The sequence below is a fragment of the Sminthopsis crassicaudata genome, chromosome 2 (assembly GCF_048593235.1).
Source record: "Sminthopsis crassicaudata isolate SCR6 chromosome 2, ASM4859323v1, whole genome shotgun sequence".
In the NCBI taxonomy this organism is placed as follows: domain Eukaryota; kingdom Metazoa; phylum Chordata; class Mammalia; order Dasyuromorphia; family Dasyuridae; genus Sminthopsis; species Sminthopsis crassicaudata.
The window spans coordinates 599,163,553-599,181,876 of NC_133618.1; the positions used below are offsets into that span (position 1 = coordinate 599,163,553).

At 32.4% G+C, this 18,324-nt stretch overlaps 1 protein-coding gene across 10 annotated transcripts in view; it reads right to left on the bottom strand.

The window, feature by feature from the left end:
• ATE1 (arginyltransferase 1) overlaps positions 1-18,324 on the bottom strand; it is a 163,794-nt gene that overhangs the window by 88,069 nt on the left and 57,401 nt on the right. For all 10 annotated transcript variants that reach the window (XM_074295766.1, XM_074295764.1, XM_074295762.1 and 7 more), the window contains one exon: positions 5,850-6,031. In XM_074295766.1, coding sequence (XP_074151867.1) covers positions 5,850-6,031 — 182 coding nt within the window. The remainder of the gene's footprint in view (positions 1-5,849; positions 6,032-18,324) is intronic.

Here is an 18,324-nt window from a genome sequence, read left to right on the forward strand (position 1 = left end):
AGAGAAAGAAACAAGAAAGAAAGAAAGAAAGAAAGAAAGAGAAAGAAAGAAAGAAAGAAAAGACAAAAGAAAGAAAAGAAAGAAGAAAGAAAGAAAGAAAGAAAGAAAGAAAGAAAGAAAAAAGAAAGAAAGAAAGAAAGAAAGAAAGAAAGAGAAAGAAAGAAAGAGTAAATCATGGACATAAAATTAAACAATTAGAAAAATAAAGATAAAATAAAACCCTAGCAAGGACATTACAGAATATATCACAAGGATCATACACTATGACTAGGTGGAATTTATACCAGGAATAGACCTGGTTAAATATTAGAAAGACAATCAGCATAAATGATAAGTTTCAATAACAATAACAAATCATATGATTATCTTCATAGATGTAGAAAAAGCTTTTGGAAAAAAAAAACATTACAAATTCTCATTAAAAAATCTTGAGAACATAGGAATAAGTAGAATTTTCTTTAAAATGAGGAGAATCTATTTAAAACAATCAGCAAGCCTTATATGGAATGGGGATAAGCTATCAGGGATGAAGCAAGGATAACTACTAACAGCACTATTATTCACTATTATACTAGAAAAGCTAGGTATAGCAATAAAAAAAAATTTAAGGAGTTAAAACAGACAATGAAAAAAACAAAACTATCACTTTTTACAGATGATATGATGGTATACTTAAAGAATCCTAAAGAATCAACTAAAAAAGAAAAAAAAAAACTTGCTAAGATAAATAACTTTAGAAATAAGTAACAGTAAATGACTATAGTAATATCAAGTATTTGATAAACCCAAAGTCACACTTTTGGGACAAAAAAATCATTATCTGATAAAAACTCCTGGGAAAACTGTAAAACAGTATGGCAAAAGCTAGGTATAGACCAATAACTCACATTATATACAAAAATAAAGTCATAATGGTTACATGATTTACACATAAAAAGGTGATAACATAAACAAGAGAGCATGGGATAACTTGTCAGATCTATGAAAAAAATGAATAATTTAGGACTAAAGATATAGGGAGCATTTTGATATGTAAAATGGATAATTTGATTACATAAAATTTTAAGTGTTCTGCAGAAACAAAAATACAACCAAAATTAGAAGGAAAACTTGGGGGGGGGGGGGCAAAATATCTCTGGAGACCTGATTTCTCAAATATATAAAGAAGTGAGCTACATTTATAAGAATTTAAGTCATTCCCCAATTGACAAATGGTCGAAGGATACAAACAGGCAATTATTAGATGAAGAAATCAAAGCTATTTATAGTCATATGAAAAAAATGCTTTAAATTATTGACTAGAGAAATGTAAATTAAAACAATCTTGAGGTACCACCTGATACTTATCAGATTGGCTATTTTGAGAAAAAAAAAGGGAAAAAAAGGTAAATGCTGGCATGGGTGTGGGAAAACTGAGTCACTAATGCTCTGTTGGTAGAATTGTGAACAGTTTTAACCATTCTGGAGCACAATTTGGAACTATGACCAAAGGGCTATAAAACTCTGCACACTTTTTGATTCAGCAATATCATTGCTAGATATGTTTCCCAAAGAGATCAAACAAAAAGGGAAAAGAACCTACATGTACAAAAATATTTTACCAACTCTTTTTGTTGTGGTACTGAACTAGAAATCAAGGATATACCTATCAATTAGGGAATGCCCAAACAAGTTGTGATATATGATTACAATGTATTATTGTTTTGTTACATGAAATAACAAGTAGGATGATTTCAGAAAAAAAACTGAAAAGACTTACATTAACTGATAAAAAGTGAAGTGAGCAGAACTTGAATAATATTTTATAGAGAAACAGCAATAATACATTGTATAATGAATAATCGTAATAGCTATTCTCAGCAATATAATGATCAAAGATAATCCCAAAGGACTCATAATAAAAATGTTTTTGGTCTCCAGAAAAAGAATAACGTCTGAATACTGACTGAAGGATAGAATTTTTTTTTTCTTTCTTGAAGTCTTCTTACACAAAATGACTAATGTGGAAATGGTTTACATGACTGTAGATGCATAACCTATATCAGATTGTTTATTCTCTAAGGGAGGGGAAAGAAGAAAAGATAGAACTTGGAAATCAAAACTTAAAAAAAAAAAAAAAAAACTAATTTCAAAAATTGTTCTTACATGGAATTGGGGAAAAATAAGTATTTTTTAAAAAATTAAACTTAATGGATCCAGTTAATAGGAAAAAAAAATCAAATAAGAGGGATAGAAGAAAAAAATGGTTAAGAAATGAGTGATGTAAGCGATTCATGAAAAAAAATAAGCATCAACAGCATGGTAAAGGAAGTACAAAAATGTACAAAAGTTCACTGAAGGAAACAGCTCCTTAAAAAGTAAAACTGTCTCAATGGAAAAGGAAACATAAAATCTCAATGATGAAAATAATTCCTTAAAAATTAGAATTGGGCAAGTAAAAGCTAATGACTCCAGGAGACAGCAAGAAACAATAAAACAAAATCAAAAGAAGAAAAAACTAGAAAAAAATATGAAATTTCTTACTGGAAAAACAATTGACCTGGAAAAATATATCCAGGAGAGATAATTTAAGAATTACTAAAGTACCTGCATGTCAAGATTTAAATAAATAAAATTTCTTAAAAAGCTTAAATATCATATTTCAATAATTTATCCATAAGTCAGACAGCAAAATAGAAATTAAAAGAATCCACTGTTTACTACTTGAAAAGAATTCCTCAAAAGAAAATTATCACAAATACCATTGCCAAATTCCAGAGTTCCAATGTTAAGGGGAAAATATTGCAAGCAGCCAGAGAGAAAAAATTTCAAATATTGTATACAGTAGTCAGGATTAAATCGCTTCTACATTAAGAGATCATAGAACTTGGAATATGATATCCCAGAAAACAAAGAAACTAGAATTACAACTTTCAAGAATCACATATCCAGCAAAATTTAATATAATCCTTCCGGGAAAATAATGAATATTTAATGAAACAAAGGACTTTCAATCATTTCTAATGAAAAGTCCAAAGCAAAACAGACAATTTGATTTTCAAAGATTCAAGAAAAGCATAAAAAGGTAAACGAGAAAGAAAAAGCACAGAGGCTCAATATGGTTAGAATATTTACATTCCTACATTGGGACATGATACTTGTAACTCTTAAGAACTTTATCATATCCTGGAGAACAATTTGAAACTATGTCCAAGGGCTATAAAATTGTGTGCCCAGTAATACCCTAAGTCTGAACTCAAAGAATTAGTTGTTTGTTTGTTTTTAAGGGGAAAAGACTTATTAATACAAAAATATTTATAGCAGCTCCTTTTGTGGTGGCAAAGAATTAGAAATTGGGGATCATCAACTGATTCTCATCAATTGGGAAATAGCTGAACAAGCTGTGGTATGTGATTGTGATGAAATATTATAATGCTATAAGAAATGACAAGCAGTATGATTTCAGAAAAAACCTTGAAAGACTTAAATGAACTGACACAAAGAAGGAAACAGAACCAAAAGAATATTGTACACAGCAATGGCAATACTGTATGATAATCAATTATGAATGATTTAGCTATTCTCAGCAATACAATGATCCAAAGTTCTCATGATAAAGAATGTTATCCACCTCCAAAGAAAGAACTAGGTCTGAATGCATGAATGCACATCAAAGCAAACTATTTTTCACTTTATTTTAGTTTTGGAGGGACGGGTCAATGTTTTCTTTTACAACATGACTTATAAGAAATATATTTCCCATGACTGCACTTGTATAATTTTATTAAATTGCTTATTGTCGCAGGAAAAGGGGAGGGAAGAAAGAAAAGGAGAGAATTTGGAACCCAAAATTTTTCAAAACATTTTAAAAATTATTTTTATATTCAATTGGGGAAAAATAAAAACATTTCTAAAATATAAAATTATATACATAAAAATCCTTGTACTCTATAAGTAATTACAAATATTAAAAGTACTTAAAAAAGAGAAGTAGATAACATGTTCATAAAAGAATGCTTTGATAAAATATTGTAAAAAGTATGTTATACAATAATAATAATAATAATATAATAGCAACAACCTTGTTGGAAATCTTAAGGAACAAAGAATTTATAATGTTTTAGTTATACAATATGGAATACACCTCTCATGACTAGTCTTAAGAGACCAGAGGTAAGTAACTCTTTTTCTACCAAAGGACCCTGGATCCAAAGAAAAAAACAATTCATGTTACTCCATTTAGCAATTATTTCCTTTTGTTTTAATTTATTGTCCTACTTAGGTACTTATTATGAACAGGGACAATAATTTTTCAACATATATATATATATATATATATATGCATATATATATATATATATATAAAATAAGAAAACTTTAAGTTTTATGTTATGATTTAAGGAAAAATGAAGTTAAGGGAAACAGAAAAGGAAGGAGAAAAACAGACAACGACAAATAAAGACAGAGAAAACCATACAGTGAAAAAATGAAGAGAAAGGCAAAAAGATTCACATATTTTGTGGAAAATATGAGAAATAGAAAAAAAAAAAATCCACACAGAAACTTCCTTTAACATAGAAGCACAGAGGGTAAAGAGCCAGAACTCTGGAGAAAGGCGTTCACTCAGTGGAATTCATAAGACAATGGTTATCTAGTTTAGCAGGTGATTAATTGTTTTCTAGTTCAGTACATGTACTTAGTACTTAGTATAGTTCTACAAGACTGACACCTATTCTACAAAATTCATACCTACGATCATGCAATTATAATAGAGTATATAAGCTGGGACAAACTCAGCCAGAGACATTCATTCCATCTCCCACCACTATGGGGGACTAGGACAGACTCGGGGAAGTCAGAGGACTGAAGGCTAGAATACAAGCTCTCAGACTGAGATAGACTTTAAGACAGAGATCGTCTTGGTGGCCTTCCTGCTACCTCCACAGAAATCAAGACATATTCTGGAGGACCTCCAGAAAGCTAGCCAAACCCCAGGCAACAAGACTTTGAAGGAGATAAATAAAGAATTTGGACTTTATCCTTGGCTATTCTCGTGGTGATTATTCAACTGAAAGAAAAGCTGGTCCAAAGACCCCCAGAAAACCAACCAGAAACAGCAACAGAGGGGAAAAAAAAGGCACATAAAAGGAAACAAAGATTTTTATAAAGTAACATCTCTATCTTTTGGTACTTGAGGATACTGCAGTTAGAATTTAATTTAATTTTTAAGTTGCATGTTTGCAGCTATAGATATATAGATGGGGATGTTATCTCATAAAAATCTTTGTTCCCTTTTATGTGCCTTTTGTTTTATTTAGAAAAGGGTATCTACCACAAAAAGGACAAATTAAGTCAAAGACCAAAGATTTCTCATCTTCATTCTACAAAATTGCCATAACTAGATAATCATCCCCCAAATAACTGAGTTTAGCTAACTGAAATCATACTGTAATAATGAATTTAAATACAACTAAAGTTTTATTTTTAATAATAATGATCATAAAAATGGCATGGATAAAATCAATAAAAAAGACATAAACAATAAAATGATAAAGTGTCTCTGGTCAAGTTGGTAAAGCAAAAGTAAAACTATAGAAAAAATGATGAAACATCAAAATGTGTAATGGAGAAATATTAACATATAGAAACTAAAAAAGGTAGAAACATTTTTAAAAATTTGTTAATAAGTAGGGATCCAATCTAAAGATGATACATTGGGTACTCTTAAGCCAACAAAATATTGTAGTTTGTAAATGAATTCCTCATCACAATGGATTAAGACCTAAGATTAGGATGAGGAAAAAACAAAGAAATGAAGGAGCAGGTACTATTCTACAAAAACAAAGCAAAAAGACAAGGTAAGATCTTACCGTAATGCAGAGTAGACCCCCAAGGACAGAAAGGCGTAATCAGGGTCATAGTATAGATATACAGATGACACACAATATGGAAGGACATCTATGACACCCACAGCAATTATTTTCCCATCCAGCCAATACTGTTGATGAAAAGATCCATAACCGCAATCAGGTCCATTAGGAGGATTCTCTGCCTAAAGAAAAGCACACCCATCATATTAATATAATTGAAAAGTTTTTTCTTTATATTAACATTATGAAAAAGCAGAATGATTAAAAAATAATTGATCCACGATAATTATTTCACTCAGGTTAATGTGATTTTCAATTTTTGCCCTCAACTTCCTGATACCATTCATATTCCATGATTCAGGCTCATTATTTTTGTTCCTCTTGTTCCTCTACCAACAACCATCACTGTAATTCCCATGTGTATAAAATATTTAACTTTCATGGTTTTTAATTAAGCATAGACATTTGTTTTTTATGTTTTATTTTATTACTAAGTTAATATTTTTCAAATTATGAAGAGAACATTACATTTTACACTGCAATTCCAATAAACATTAAGTTATAGTTCTCTATGTGATAGTCAAGGATAAGGCAGAAGAGGAAGAAAAGAAAGAAAGATATACAAACAGGAGAAAGAGAAGAGATAGGAAAGAAAAAAAGTAAAGGAAGAATAGGGAGTTCAATAAGCTATAGGTCATATTTGTGGCTCTCTTCAACAATGAGAGCACTCAAACCAGTTCTACTTGTTCAGTGATGAAGAGAGCACCATGGACCAGAGTATGGAACACAACATAGCATTCTCACTCTCTCTGTTGTTATTTGCTTTCATTTTGTTTTCTTTCTCAGTTTTTCTTTTTCTTCCTTCTTGATTTGATTTTTCTTGTGCAGTAAGATAACTATAAATATGCATACATATATTGGATTTAACATGTATTTCAACATATTGCAAAAATTATCCATGCATATGTTTTGTAAATAGATTATATATAAGTTATGGGCCATATCAAAAGATACAGAAAAAGCTTTTAGCAAAATCGTCCTATTAAATATAGTAAAAAATATAGGAATTGGAGTCTTTGTTAAAACAATTATTTATATAAATTCAAGAATAAGCATTATCTGAAATAGGAAACCAAAAACCTTCCCAAAAACATCAAGGGTGAAGCAAGGCTATCTTGTCAATACTCTTATTCAATAATGTATTAGAAATGTTAACTGCAGCAGTTATGAAATGAAAAAGAAAGTAAGAATAAGTAATGAAGAAAGAAAATAATCCCTCTTTGCTGTTATGATGATGATAAACTTAGAGGACCCTAGAGAATTGACTTTAAAACTAAGCAAAACAATTAGCAACTTTAGCACCAGGATATAAAACAAACCTATATAAGTTATTAGAATGTCTATATGTTACCAACAAAACCCAGGAGGAAAATATGGAAAAGAAATTCTATTTATTGCAAATTATGTGAACATTATTTCAAGATCTATCTGCCAAGAAAAACCTAAAAACTATGTAAATACAATTACAAAACATTATTTACTTAAGTAAAAAATAAGAAAGTAGAGTAGAAAGGGAACAAGGAAAGGAAAAAATAAGTTATGAGGTCAGAACAATAATAATTACTAATAACTGCTACATTACTTTAATGATGATATACTTTTCTAAGTGCTTTATGTTATTATCTACTGTACTTTTAAATGTTGATAAGTTTTTCATAGTAACAACTGTTACTAGATTCTTGATATGATCATAAACCTTTGGAAGACTCTACCTAGAAAAGTACTATTCATTTTGAAAGCTTCATTATATAATAATAATAATAATAATAATAATAATAATAATAATAATATTCATTAATAACCAAAAAGACACTGACTTAAGACTGGAGGTTTTCTAATTTTGCCCAATGGCAGCAAAAAACCTTTTAACTGGAGTTCACTGTAGAATTTAAATCTGAAAGATTGACTTCAAAATGAAAAATACTGTTAAAATATTACAATTGATTTCTGAAGGGTAAAAAGAAGATAATATAATCACTTTTGATGTTTACTCTATAACATTAAATAATAGTTTGAAAAAAACTGTCTTGTTCTGATTTTCATATGCACTTACATGTGCACACATGCATACATACACACACTTTTAGATCTTATAGAATTAATCCCATATACATTGTGAAACCAATTCTATTTCATTCTGGGGACAGAAGAAAAAGAGAACTACAAGAAAAATATGGCAACCCCTCCAATAGAAAACATTTGGCTTTCCATTTTAATAGCTGATAACTCAGTTATTTCTCAGACCCTTGCATAACTATTTTGGATTCCTGATTCCTGCTTTAAATACTTCTTTCTCCAAGACTCACTACCTTTTTGTAATAGATAGTTAGTGGATATCACACTAAGACCTGGAATCAGAAGATTTGAGCTTAAGTTCAGTCAGATATTTACCAAATATTTGGCCACAGGCAAATCATTTAACTTCTGTCTTAGTTTCTTTAATTGTAAAATGGGAATAATAATAGCATATAATATCTGTTTCCTGACTTCCCCAACAGCAAAAATTTCATCTTTACCTTTTCTTGTCTTTCTTAATTTTAATGCCTTTCTTCTGTTAATTATTTCCTCTACATAACTTGTTTGTACATAGTTGTTCACATATTATCTACTCTAATAGATTGGGAGCTCCCAGAGCAATGAATAACTTTGTCTTTTTACACCCCCAATATCTAGCACAATGCCTGACATATACTTAATAAATGTTTATTGACTTCCTAGAATTGTTTTGAAAATCAAATAATATTTGCCCTGTCCCTGTAACAAAGCAGAAGCTTAATAAATGCTTGTTTTCTTCTTTGCTTTCTTTCTTAATTAATCCCATATTTATTTGCTTATTTGTTAATATGTTGCATCCTGAGAATAAAACATATGTTTCATAAAGACATGACTTGTTTCTCATTTTATTTTTTATTTTATTGGTTCTCTAATGCCTACTACAATGTCTTAGATGAAGCTGTTTGATAAATACTTATTTGAAGAACTGATGCTAAGTGAAATGATCATTATACACTTCAACAAAAGTACTATATGAGGATCAATTTTGATGGAATCCTTGACAATGAGAGGATCCGGTTCAGTTCCAATTGATGAGTGATAAACAGAACCAGCTACACCTAGCGAAAGAACACTGGGAAATGAGTGTGGACTGCTTGCATTTTTGTTTTTCTTCCCAGGTTATTTTTACCTTCTGAATCCAATTCTTCCTGTGCAACAAGAGAACTGTATAAATATGTACACATATATGGTATTTAAGATACATTTTAGCATGTATGAGACTACCTGCCATGTAGGGGAGGAAGTAAGGGAAGGGAACAATTGGAACATAAGTGATTGCAAGGGTCAATGTTGAAAAATTACCCATGCATATGTTCTATCAATAAAAAGCTATAATAATAATAATAATAATAATAATAATAATAATAATAATAATAATAATAATAATAATAATAATAATAATAAAAATGACCAACAAAAAAAAATACTCAATTGAAGTGAATTTCAAATCAGGGGCCCGATCTTTCATCTGCATGGACATAGGGTACTTTATTATTTCTTGCTGTAGTTGAGTTTACTGGTTCACTTGACCTGTTATGTGCCAGTCTCCTTTCCATGTAGTCAAAATCCTGGGATAGTCCAGTTTTATCATTACTAAATCTAGAACGTGATAAATTTATTTTCCCTTCCCTATCCTTACCAACTCACAATTAAAGAAAGACTCTTGGATATCAGCAAGAAGATAGCAATTAAGCAGTTTTAGAAAGGATTCAGTAATATTTCAGAACCTCTCAGAAAATAATTCCAAATTAATAAAATAGAGGGGCAGCTGGGTGGCACAGTGGATAGAGCACCAGCCTTGAATTCAGGAGGACTCAAGTTCAAATCTGGTCTCAGACACTTAACACTTCCTAGCTGTGTGACCCTGGGCAAGTCATTTAACCCCAGCCTCCGAAAAAACAAACAAACAAACAAATAACAAAATAGAAACTATAAAGAGGTAAATTTAGATCTGATAAGCAAGAAAATCTTCTTGATATTTAGAGCTACTAAAAGTGAAATTAACTGCATAAGGAGGTACTGATTTCATCACTGACGTCTTAAGCAGAGGTTATCAAGTATTTTATAACAGGGTACTCCTGCTCTAGCTAAACATTTCTGATTTTGACAGGAATTAATATATATCAAAGAGTTAAAGAAGGATAAACAGACACATGATTCGAAAGGAGAGGAAGAAGGTACTATAAAATTTAAACTATGGCATACTTTAAATGACTACAATTTTCTCAAATGTTAATAAAATCCTAAGAAGACCCCTATTTCTATTCCTAGAAAACCTGCATGTCTTTTACTATATGATAGGAAATAAACAAATTTATTTACTCATACTAAATTTTACAAAAAAAAATAGATATACTAAGGAGACTTTGAGTCAGAGTAATAAAATCTCCAAATTAAAAATAATAATGCAAGAAAAGTAATCATCAAAATGACATAGAGACACAGCTTACACTGTGCAAGGAGAAGGCATGCTAGGGGGGAAATCCTAAGACATCAAGACCTGAGGATTTTTTTTTTTAATTCTGAATTATTTAAGAATGTCTACTTGGAATGTGATCCCAAGATTCATTAAATCTAGCATATATCTAAAAATTGATTTCTTCAACAAATATTGCTTGAATAAGACCTTCTACGTCCATGTAAAACTTTAATTTCTTGATATATCTTAACTTTTCTGTCTGGTATATTTTCTCTATACTTATTTTTCATACCTATATGTCCAGGGTCACATAAAAATTTCTTGGACAAAAAGTAATTTGCTAGTGGAAAAAATTTAAGAAGTTCAGATTTTGGTAATAAAATCAACCAAATATAATCTTCTTTATGGAATTTTTTTTCATGATAAGCTATTTTACAAAAGTTTACTGACTTTACTATTTAGCTAATGATCAGATCCAATACAAATTTATGTCAAGTTATCTTAACTGAACCCATCATTTTTCCAATCACCAAATCGTGTCTTTTTCAGATTACCCATAGTTCCCTTTTATCCCATCCTTTTAGTATTGCCTCATATTTCACTGAAAAAAACAAAAAGACATTTGCCAAAAGGTTCCTTCTCTACCATCTTCCTCATCTCACATCAGTCAGATGCCTTCCCCGTATCTCCTTCTTCACTCATGTCTCACATGAAAAGGTGGACTTTACCTTTCCCAAGACTAATCCTCTCTACATCCCATTTTATCCTATCATCTCTAGCAGACTACTCCTTTTATTATTCCCACTCTCTCATTAATCTTCAATCTCTGTCTACTGACTACTTCTCTGATGTAGCCCATATGTCTCCCCATCCTCAAAAAAAAATCCCCAGTTGATCCATCATATTCTGCTGGCCATCAATATACATCTCTCCTTCCTTTTGTAACTAAGCTCTTTGAGAAGATGGTCATCTTTAACAGAACTCTTTATTTCTTTTCTTATTCTTTCTAAAACTCTATATAGCCTGATTTCTGACCTCCTCATTTAACCAAAAGAGCCATAATTTCTCTCCTTATCCCAGGATCATAATTCCTACTGCCTAATAGATACCTCAAACTACATAATCCATAGACATCATAACCTCAATATTATTTCGGTGTAATTGTCAAATACTTGAAATATTTTTTCCAGAAAAAATGGACAAAAATGATAGGATCATAGAAATCAAGGTAAACTGGATCATATAAAAGAAATAATCTCTACTAATAACCTATACGTGCAACTGATATACTCCAGAAGGCATGCATATAGATCATCCCTGAAGACATAATGAGTTGCCATTAAATTCATGTTTGTTAAACTAAAGTCCATCCATCAACCTGAAGCAGAACTCTTTTTTAAGTGTAATCTTTATAATCCAAAGCACTTTGGGAAGACCTGTATGAATTGCCCCACAATCAAGTTAGTCACAAGAAACCAAAGGCTAATTTATGCAACTTTGCAATAACATAAAAGTAAACAGCACTGAAAAACTTCAGAACTCTGATAAATACAGTGAGCAACTATGGCCTCAAATAATGAAGAGAAATGATTATCCCTTCTAGGCAAGGTGATGAATTAAAAAGTATAGAATGAAATGTATATTTTTGGATATGGCTAAATATTTATTTGTTTTGCTTAATTATGCTTATTTGTGGGGGAGGAGGAGGAGTAAATAGAGAAGAATCACTGGCAAATGCCAATGATTTAAAAACAAAAAAACACCATCATAAGACATTTTTAAATGAAATCTTATTAGCAATATTCCAAATTAGTCAACAAGAAAAGAAGGATAAAAAATTGAAAGTATAATGTGGGAAGACAGGGAGACAAAAGTACACAGAAGAAATATAAAACTTGTATAAACTATAAGCCAATAGATTTCTTGAAATAAATCTAAAACTGTTCAGTCACCTCTTAAAGGCCCAGAAGAGCTACAATTTCTTATCAACTCCTATGTTGCAATATATTACTTGCACACCTGTCGAGTACAATATGTTATCAAGGAGTAAACCAAAATAATCTCAAAATAAACATTGTATATAATGAGCTATCACAGTTGTGCTTAAACAACATCTGGTGGGTACACCTATCAAACTAGATGTACAAATGTAATACCCAAAACATTTTAAGATTTACAAAAATTTAATCTGCTTGGAAAAAAGTCAAGGTTTCATATTCTAAGCATTTTTTTTCCTATATAACTCCTTTTATTAGTTCAACAAATCCTTTCATAAAAATCAATCAAAAATTTTCAACATGTTAGACATTATACTAATTACCAGAGATATTGATAGAAATACAAGAGTCCTTGACTTCAAAGAATTTACATTCTTAAAAACAACAACAACAACAACAACAACAATAACAACAAAAATGAATTTACATTCTAACCAGGGAAACAACATGAATGTATATTAATATATACAGGATACATACAAAATTAATACAAGGTTATTTTGGAAAGGAAAAGTTTAAGAAGCTAGAGGGATACAGAAAGAATTCATTAAAAGGTGGTTCTTGAGCAAAGTTTTGATGAAAACTAGGATTTCCAAAACTCAGGAATAAGAGAAAATGCCTTCCCCTGCATGGGGCAAGCAGGGGGACGAGCAATGAAAAGACAGACAGGAGACAGTGTTATAAATTAAAAAAAAAAAAAAAAAAAGGAAATAAACCAATATGGTTCAACTGCAGAATGCATGGAGAAGAGTAATTTTTAAGAAAACTGCAACTATAAGAATGGGCTAAGCAGGAACAAGCATTAAATTCCCAAAATAGAATGAGTTTATATTTGTCTCTAGAGTCAAGAAGGAACTAATGGAATTAAGGAGAAGAGGATAAGGTCAGACATGAACTTTAGGAAAAAACAATTTGACAATTATGTTAAAGACAGATTAAAATAAGGAAAAACTTAAGGTAGAGAAACCAAAGTAAAGATTATTACAATAACTAAATAAGAGGTGATGAGGACCTATTTTGTGTGGAGAGAGAAGAGCATAGATGAGAGAAATATTGAGGAGATGGAATGAGAGTATGTTATATAGGAAGAGGGGACTCAAAACTGACAGGGAATTTATACTAAAGACAACTTGGGTGGATCAGAAAGACTATGGAGTTTTCAACAAAACAGGGAAATTCAGAAGAGGTTTGTAACAAAGGGGAAATAAATGTAACAAGGTCTGAAATGAATTTTGCAATACCTTCACCCATAACTGCTAATCCTCAAAATGAAAAAGAGGTCAAAATTAAGATTCTTACTCGCAGGTAAATGCCTAGAAGCTACAGCCAAGGATTCCAAGGGCTGCCTGCTGCAGCAACCAGGTGACCCAAGGGACAGTAGATAGATAAAATGGGATTGGAAAATTCCCAATGGGGCCTGAGTTAGTTAGGTTATAATCTCCCTGAGGAGATGACTTATGATGAAAAAGGGGGAATAGAGGGAGGAAGCAATGAATTACTGAAAAATAAGGCTAGATATGGTTGTGTAGGAAAGAAACTTCACTATTAATTATCAGAGGAAGGGTGAAATACAAGTGAAATGCAATTCATTTCCCCGTCTCCTAATTGGCATACCTATTAGGGTTAGGCTACAATCCCCTTCAAGTCAGAACATGGGCTTCCAGATGACTTTCATTCTACTTTGGAAACCAATAGGTCAGATAATTTAATTAAGGAGCTTTTTTTAGTGTCAGAACCTTTTTAACATGCTTAAATATTATTGAGGACCCCAAAGAGTCTGTTTTCGTGTGTTATGTCTAACCATACTTATTCTTAACAATAACCTCTTCAGCCACCTTTGCCAGTCCTGGCTTGTACCTCCACTTGTTTTTTGGTTCACTAATCAAAGTGGGGGAAGTTGGAATACTCTTTGCTCTCCACTGCCACCTCCAGGCCTTCTTGTCTTCCACCACTTGAGTAACCTCTTTTTCTTTGAGGTTCATGCTCTTCACAGCTGCCACCAAATCAAAATCCTGGTAGCTGTTACCTACAGACTTCCCCCCTTCTCCCTTAGATCACTTTCCTTTCTTCAATGAGTTCAAAACCTTGCTTACAATTTTTGTTTCTTCCACAAGTCCTGCCCCCATATGAGTGGACCTCAACATATACACTGATTCTCCCTTAAACCCCCTCATCATTAAGTTCCTCAATATACTACTCTCCTGCAAGCTACTCCTTTATCTATCCACAGACACACACCAAAATGGTCATACCTTTGATTTTGTCATTACCCACAAATGCACCAGTTCTAAGTTCAAGAATCCTGGAATCCTCTTATCCAAACATAATCAATTAGCTGCCTTCCCTCATATAACCCTTCTCTTTGTTCATGACCATTAGCTCTAATCCCTTGACCCCTCAATTCTCTTCCAGGCCATCCCCCCTAACGTAACAACTCTCTCTTCTCATTATCTTGATTCCTTGGTGATCCAACACAATTCTAGACTACACTTCTCTTCTAAATCTGTAGCCCTCTTATATCACAAATTATACCCAGCCAAGTCTCAACCTAAGACCACTCCTATCACTCATCACCTTTACTTCTACTCATAAACGAAGGTGGAAAAAAATCCTATGATTTCATATGGATCCACTAAAATTTATGTAATGTAACCTCAATTGGATCCTCACTCCTGCTAGGCAATCCTAGTATATCTCCTTTTTCATTCCCACTCACTTTTTCATTTTTCCTCAAATCTTCCATTGTTATCCCTCCCCAAACTCTCTGTTAAAAACTTTACCTCATATTTTACAGAAAAAAAATAGGCTATTTATTAGCCATGAACTCCATCTTCTCCCCTCTTCCTCATTTCCTATCACACAGATGCCTCCTTTCACTCCCTCCTCCATCTGTCTTACATGATGAAGTACCCTTACTCCTCACCAAGGTTAAATTCTTCTCCTTGAAGAGTTGCAATTCCATTACATCCCAACTTTTCTAAGAGATTGTTCCTACTGTCATCTTATGTCTCACTTACTTTTAATCTTTCCTTCTCTGACTACAAATGTCAGGTCTTACCTACCCTAAAAAAGCCCTCTACTGATCCTCCCATCTCTCATCTCCTATTTCTCTTCTGTTGTTGGTAGCTAAATGTCTCTAAAACGCCATCAACAATAGATGTCTTCACTTTCCTCTCATTTTTTTAACCTCTTACAGTCTGCCTTCAGATCTCATCATTCCACTGAAATTGTTCTCTCCAAAATTACTAATGATCTTTTAGCTGCCAAGTCCATTTTTTTCCCCTCAATCCTCATTCTCCTCAACTTCTCTGCAGCCTTTAACACCACTGATAACTCTCCTCCTTAATTCTTGCTGATGGGTTAGTCTGCATTAGATCTTGGAATTCAAAGCCCTCATAATCTTGCCAACTCCTACCCAGCCAGTCTTCTTACACTTTACTCCCCCCAATCATATACTCTTCGACAACAGCTTCTTGGATTATCCATAAACAAGACAACCCATCTCTGGGCATTTTCTCTGGCTATGTTCCGTGTCTGGGATGCTCTCCCTCTTAAGCTCTGTATTTTTTTTTTTTTTTTGCCAAGCAAACTCCAATCAACTGTGACAGAATTGACTCCTCTCAGCAATTTAGTGATTCAAGACTATTCCAATAGGCTTGGAATAGAAAATGCCATCCGCATTTAGAGAGAGAACTATGGAGACTGAATGTAGATCACAGCAGAGTATTTTCACCTTTTTGTTTGCTTTTTCTTTCTCAAGGTTTTCTCCCTTTTAGTCTAATTTTTCTTATACAACATGACAAATATGAAAATATGCTTAAAAGGATTGTATCTATTTAACATATATCAGATTGTTGTCTTGGGGATGGAAAGTAAGGGACGAAGGGAGAAAAATTTAGAACACAAAGTCTTACAAAAATGAATGTTGAAAATCACCTTTCCATGTATCCATGTATTTGAAAAAACAAAATTCTATTGAGAAAAAAGAAAAGAAAAGAAAAGAAAACTCCAAACTGGATCACAAAAGAATCAGTAGTGAATGAAAATGATTGAACAAGAAATGTTTATTGATCGAAATGTAAATTGTGTGCTGTGTGTATGTTGGGTCTTTTTTACTTTCTAGACATTTGTTAAACATTTCCAGGATGTCTATTGATTACTAAGGTAGAGGGTCTCCAGAGAAGGTAAACTGGATTGATAAGGGTCTTGAGATCATATTATATTAGTTAAAATGAAAAAAAAAATGTTTAGAATGAAATAGAGATAGTTATGTGGAATACATAATAATTATCTTCAATTTTTTTCATGGGCTCTGTCTAATATGGAAGAGGGATTAAACTAATTTTGCTTGGTCCCAAGAGCACAGAATTTTATGTAGTGAGTGTTAATTTGCAGAGGAAAAATTCTTTAATAATTAGAACTATTCCAAAATAAAATGGAATGTCTTGAGTAGTAGTGGGTTTGGGAGCAGAGCCAAGCTGGTGGAGTAAAGGTAGCACCCCCCCCCCGAAACAGCTCCACATTCTCTTAAATGAGTGCTCAAATTAACAAATTTTGGAAAGTCAGAACACACAAAAAGATGAAGTGAAACATTTTCCAGCCAAAGACAACTTAGGAGGTCAGCAAGAAAGCTCTGTGGCACCAGGGTGGGAGTCTAGCACATAGTCTTGGTGCAGGCTATGCCAGCGCAGCCCCAGTCCTATGGCAGAACGAGCTTTAGGGCCCCTGAATCAGTGACAGAATTGGCAGTTGCTAGACTTCTCAGCCCAGAGACACCAAAGACAACTTGGAAGGTTAGAAGGAAAGGTCTGTCAGTAGGAAAAGAGAGCCTCAGGAAATCGTGGGCATGGATAGCGGTGGCAATGGAAGCTTCTGGAGGCCTGAGCTCACAGGAGATCTCTTTACTAGCACTAAGGAAGGATTCTGATGTTTTATCATACCACAATTATAATGGAGCAGGGAAACTCCTTACAATTCTAGGCCAGAGAAAAGTGCTTGTCTTCTGGTCCCTAGAAGGATCTCTACAAATAACTTAGTACAATGCACAATTAAAAACCAAATAATAGGCTAGGAAAATGAGCAGATTAACTGAAAAAAATTCTGACCACAGAAAGTTACTATGATGAGCAAGAAAATCAAAACACATACTCAGAAGAAATACCAAAGTCAAAGTTCCTACAATAAAAATCTCCAAGAAAAATAAGAATTGATCTCAGGCCATGGTAGAGCTCAAAAAAGGATTCTGACAATTGAGATGAAGAAATATTGTGAAGAGAATTGAGAGTGATGCAAAAGGAAATACAAAAAGCTAATGAGGAAAAGAATGCCTTAAAAAGCAAAACTGGCCAAATGGGAAAGGAGGTGCAAAAGCTTACTGAAGAAAATAATTCCTTGAAAATTAGACTTGAGCAAAGAGAAGCTAATGATTATGAGAACTCAAGAAACAAACAAAATCAAAAGAATAAAAAAATAGAAAACAATGTGAAGTATCTCATTGGAAAAATAACTGACTTAGAAAATAGATCCAGGAGAAATAATTTTAAAATTACTAGTCTACTTTTGAAAACTATGATAAAAAAAAAAAAAGGCCTTTCATATTTCAAGAAATTGTCTAGGAAATCCATCTTGATATGCTAGAACTAGGAGGTAAAACAGAAGAATGAAAGAATCCACCAATCATCTCCAGAAAGAAAATCCAATATGAAAACTCCCAGAAGTATTGTAGCCAAATTCCAGAATTCCCAAGAAAAGGAGAAAATATTGCTAGAATCCTCAAAGAAACAATTCAAGTACAGTGAAGCCACAGTCAAGGCAATACAAGATTTAGCAGCTTCTACATTAAAGGGTTGGAGGGATTAGAATATGATATTCTAGAAAGCAATGGAATTAGGATTGCAACCAAGAATCACCTACTCAGAAAAATTAAATATAATCCCTCAGGTAA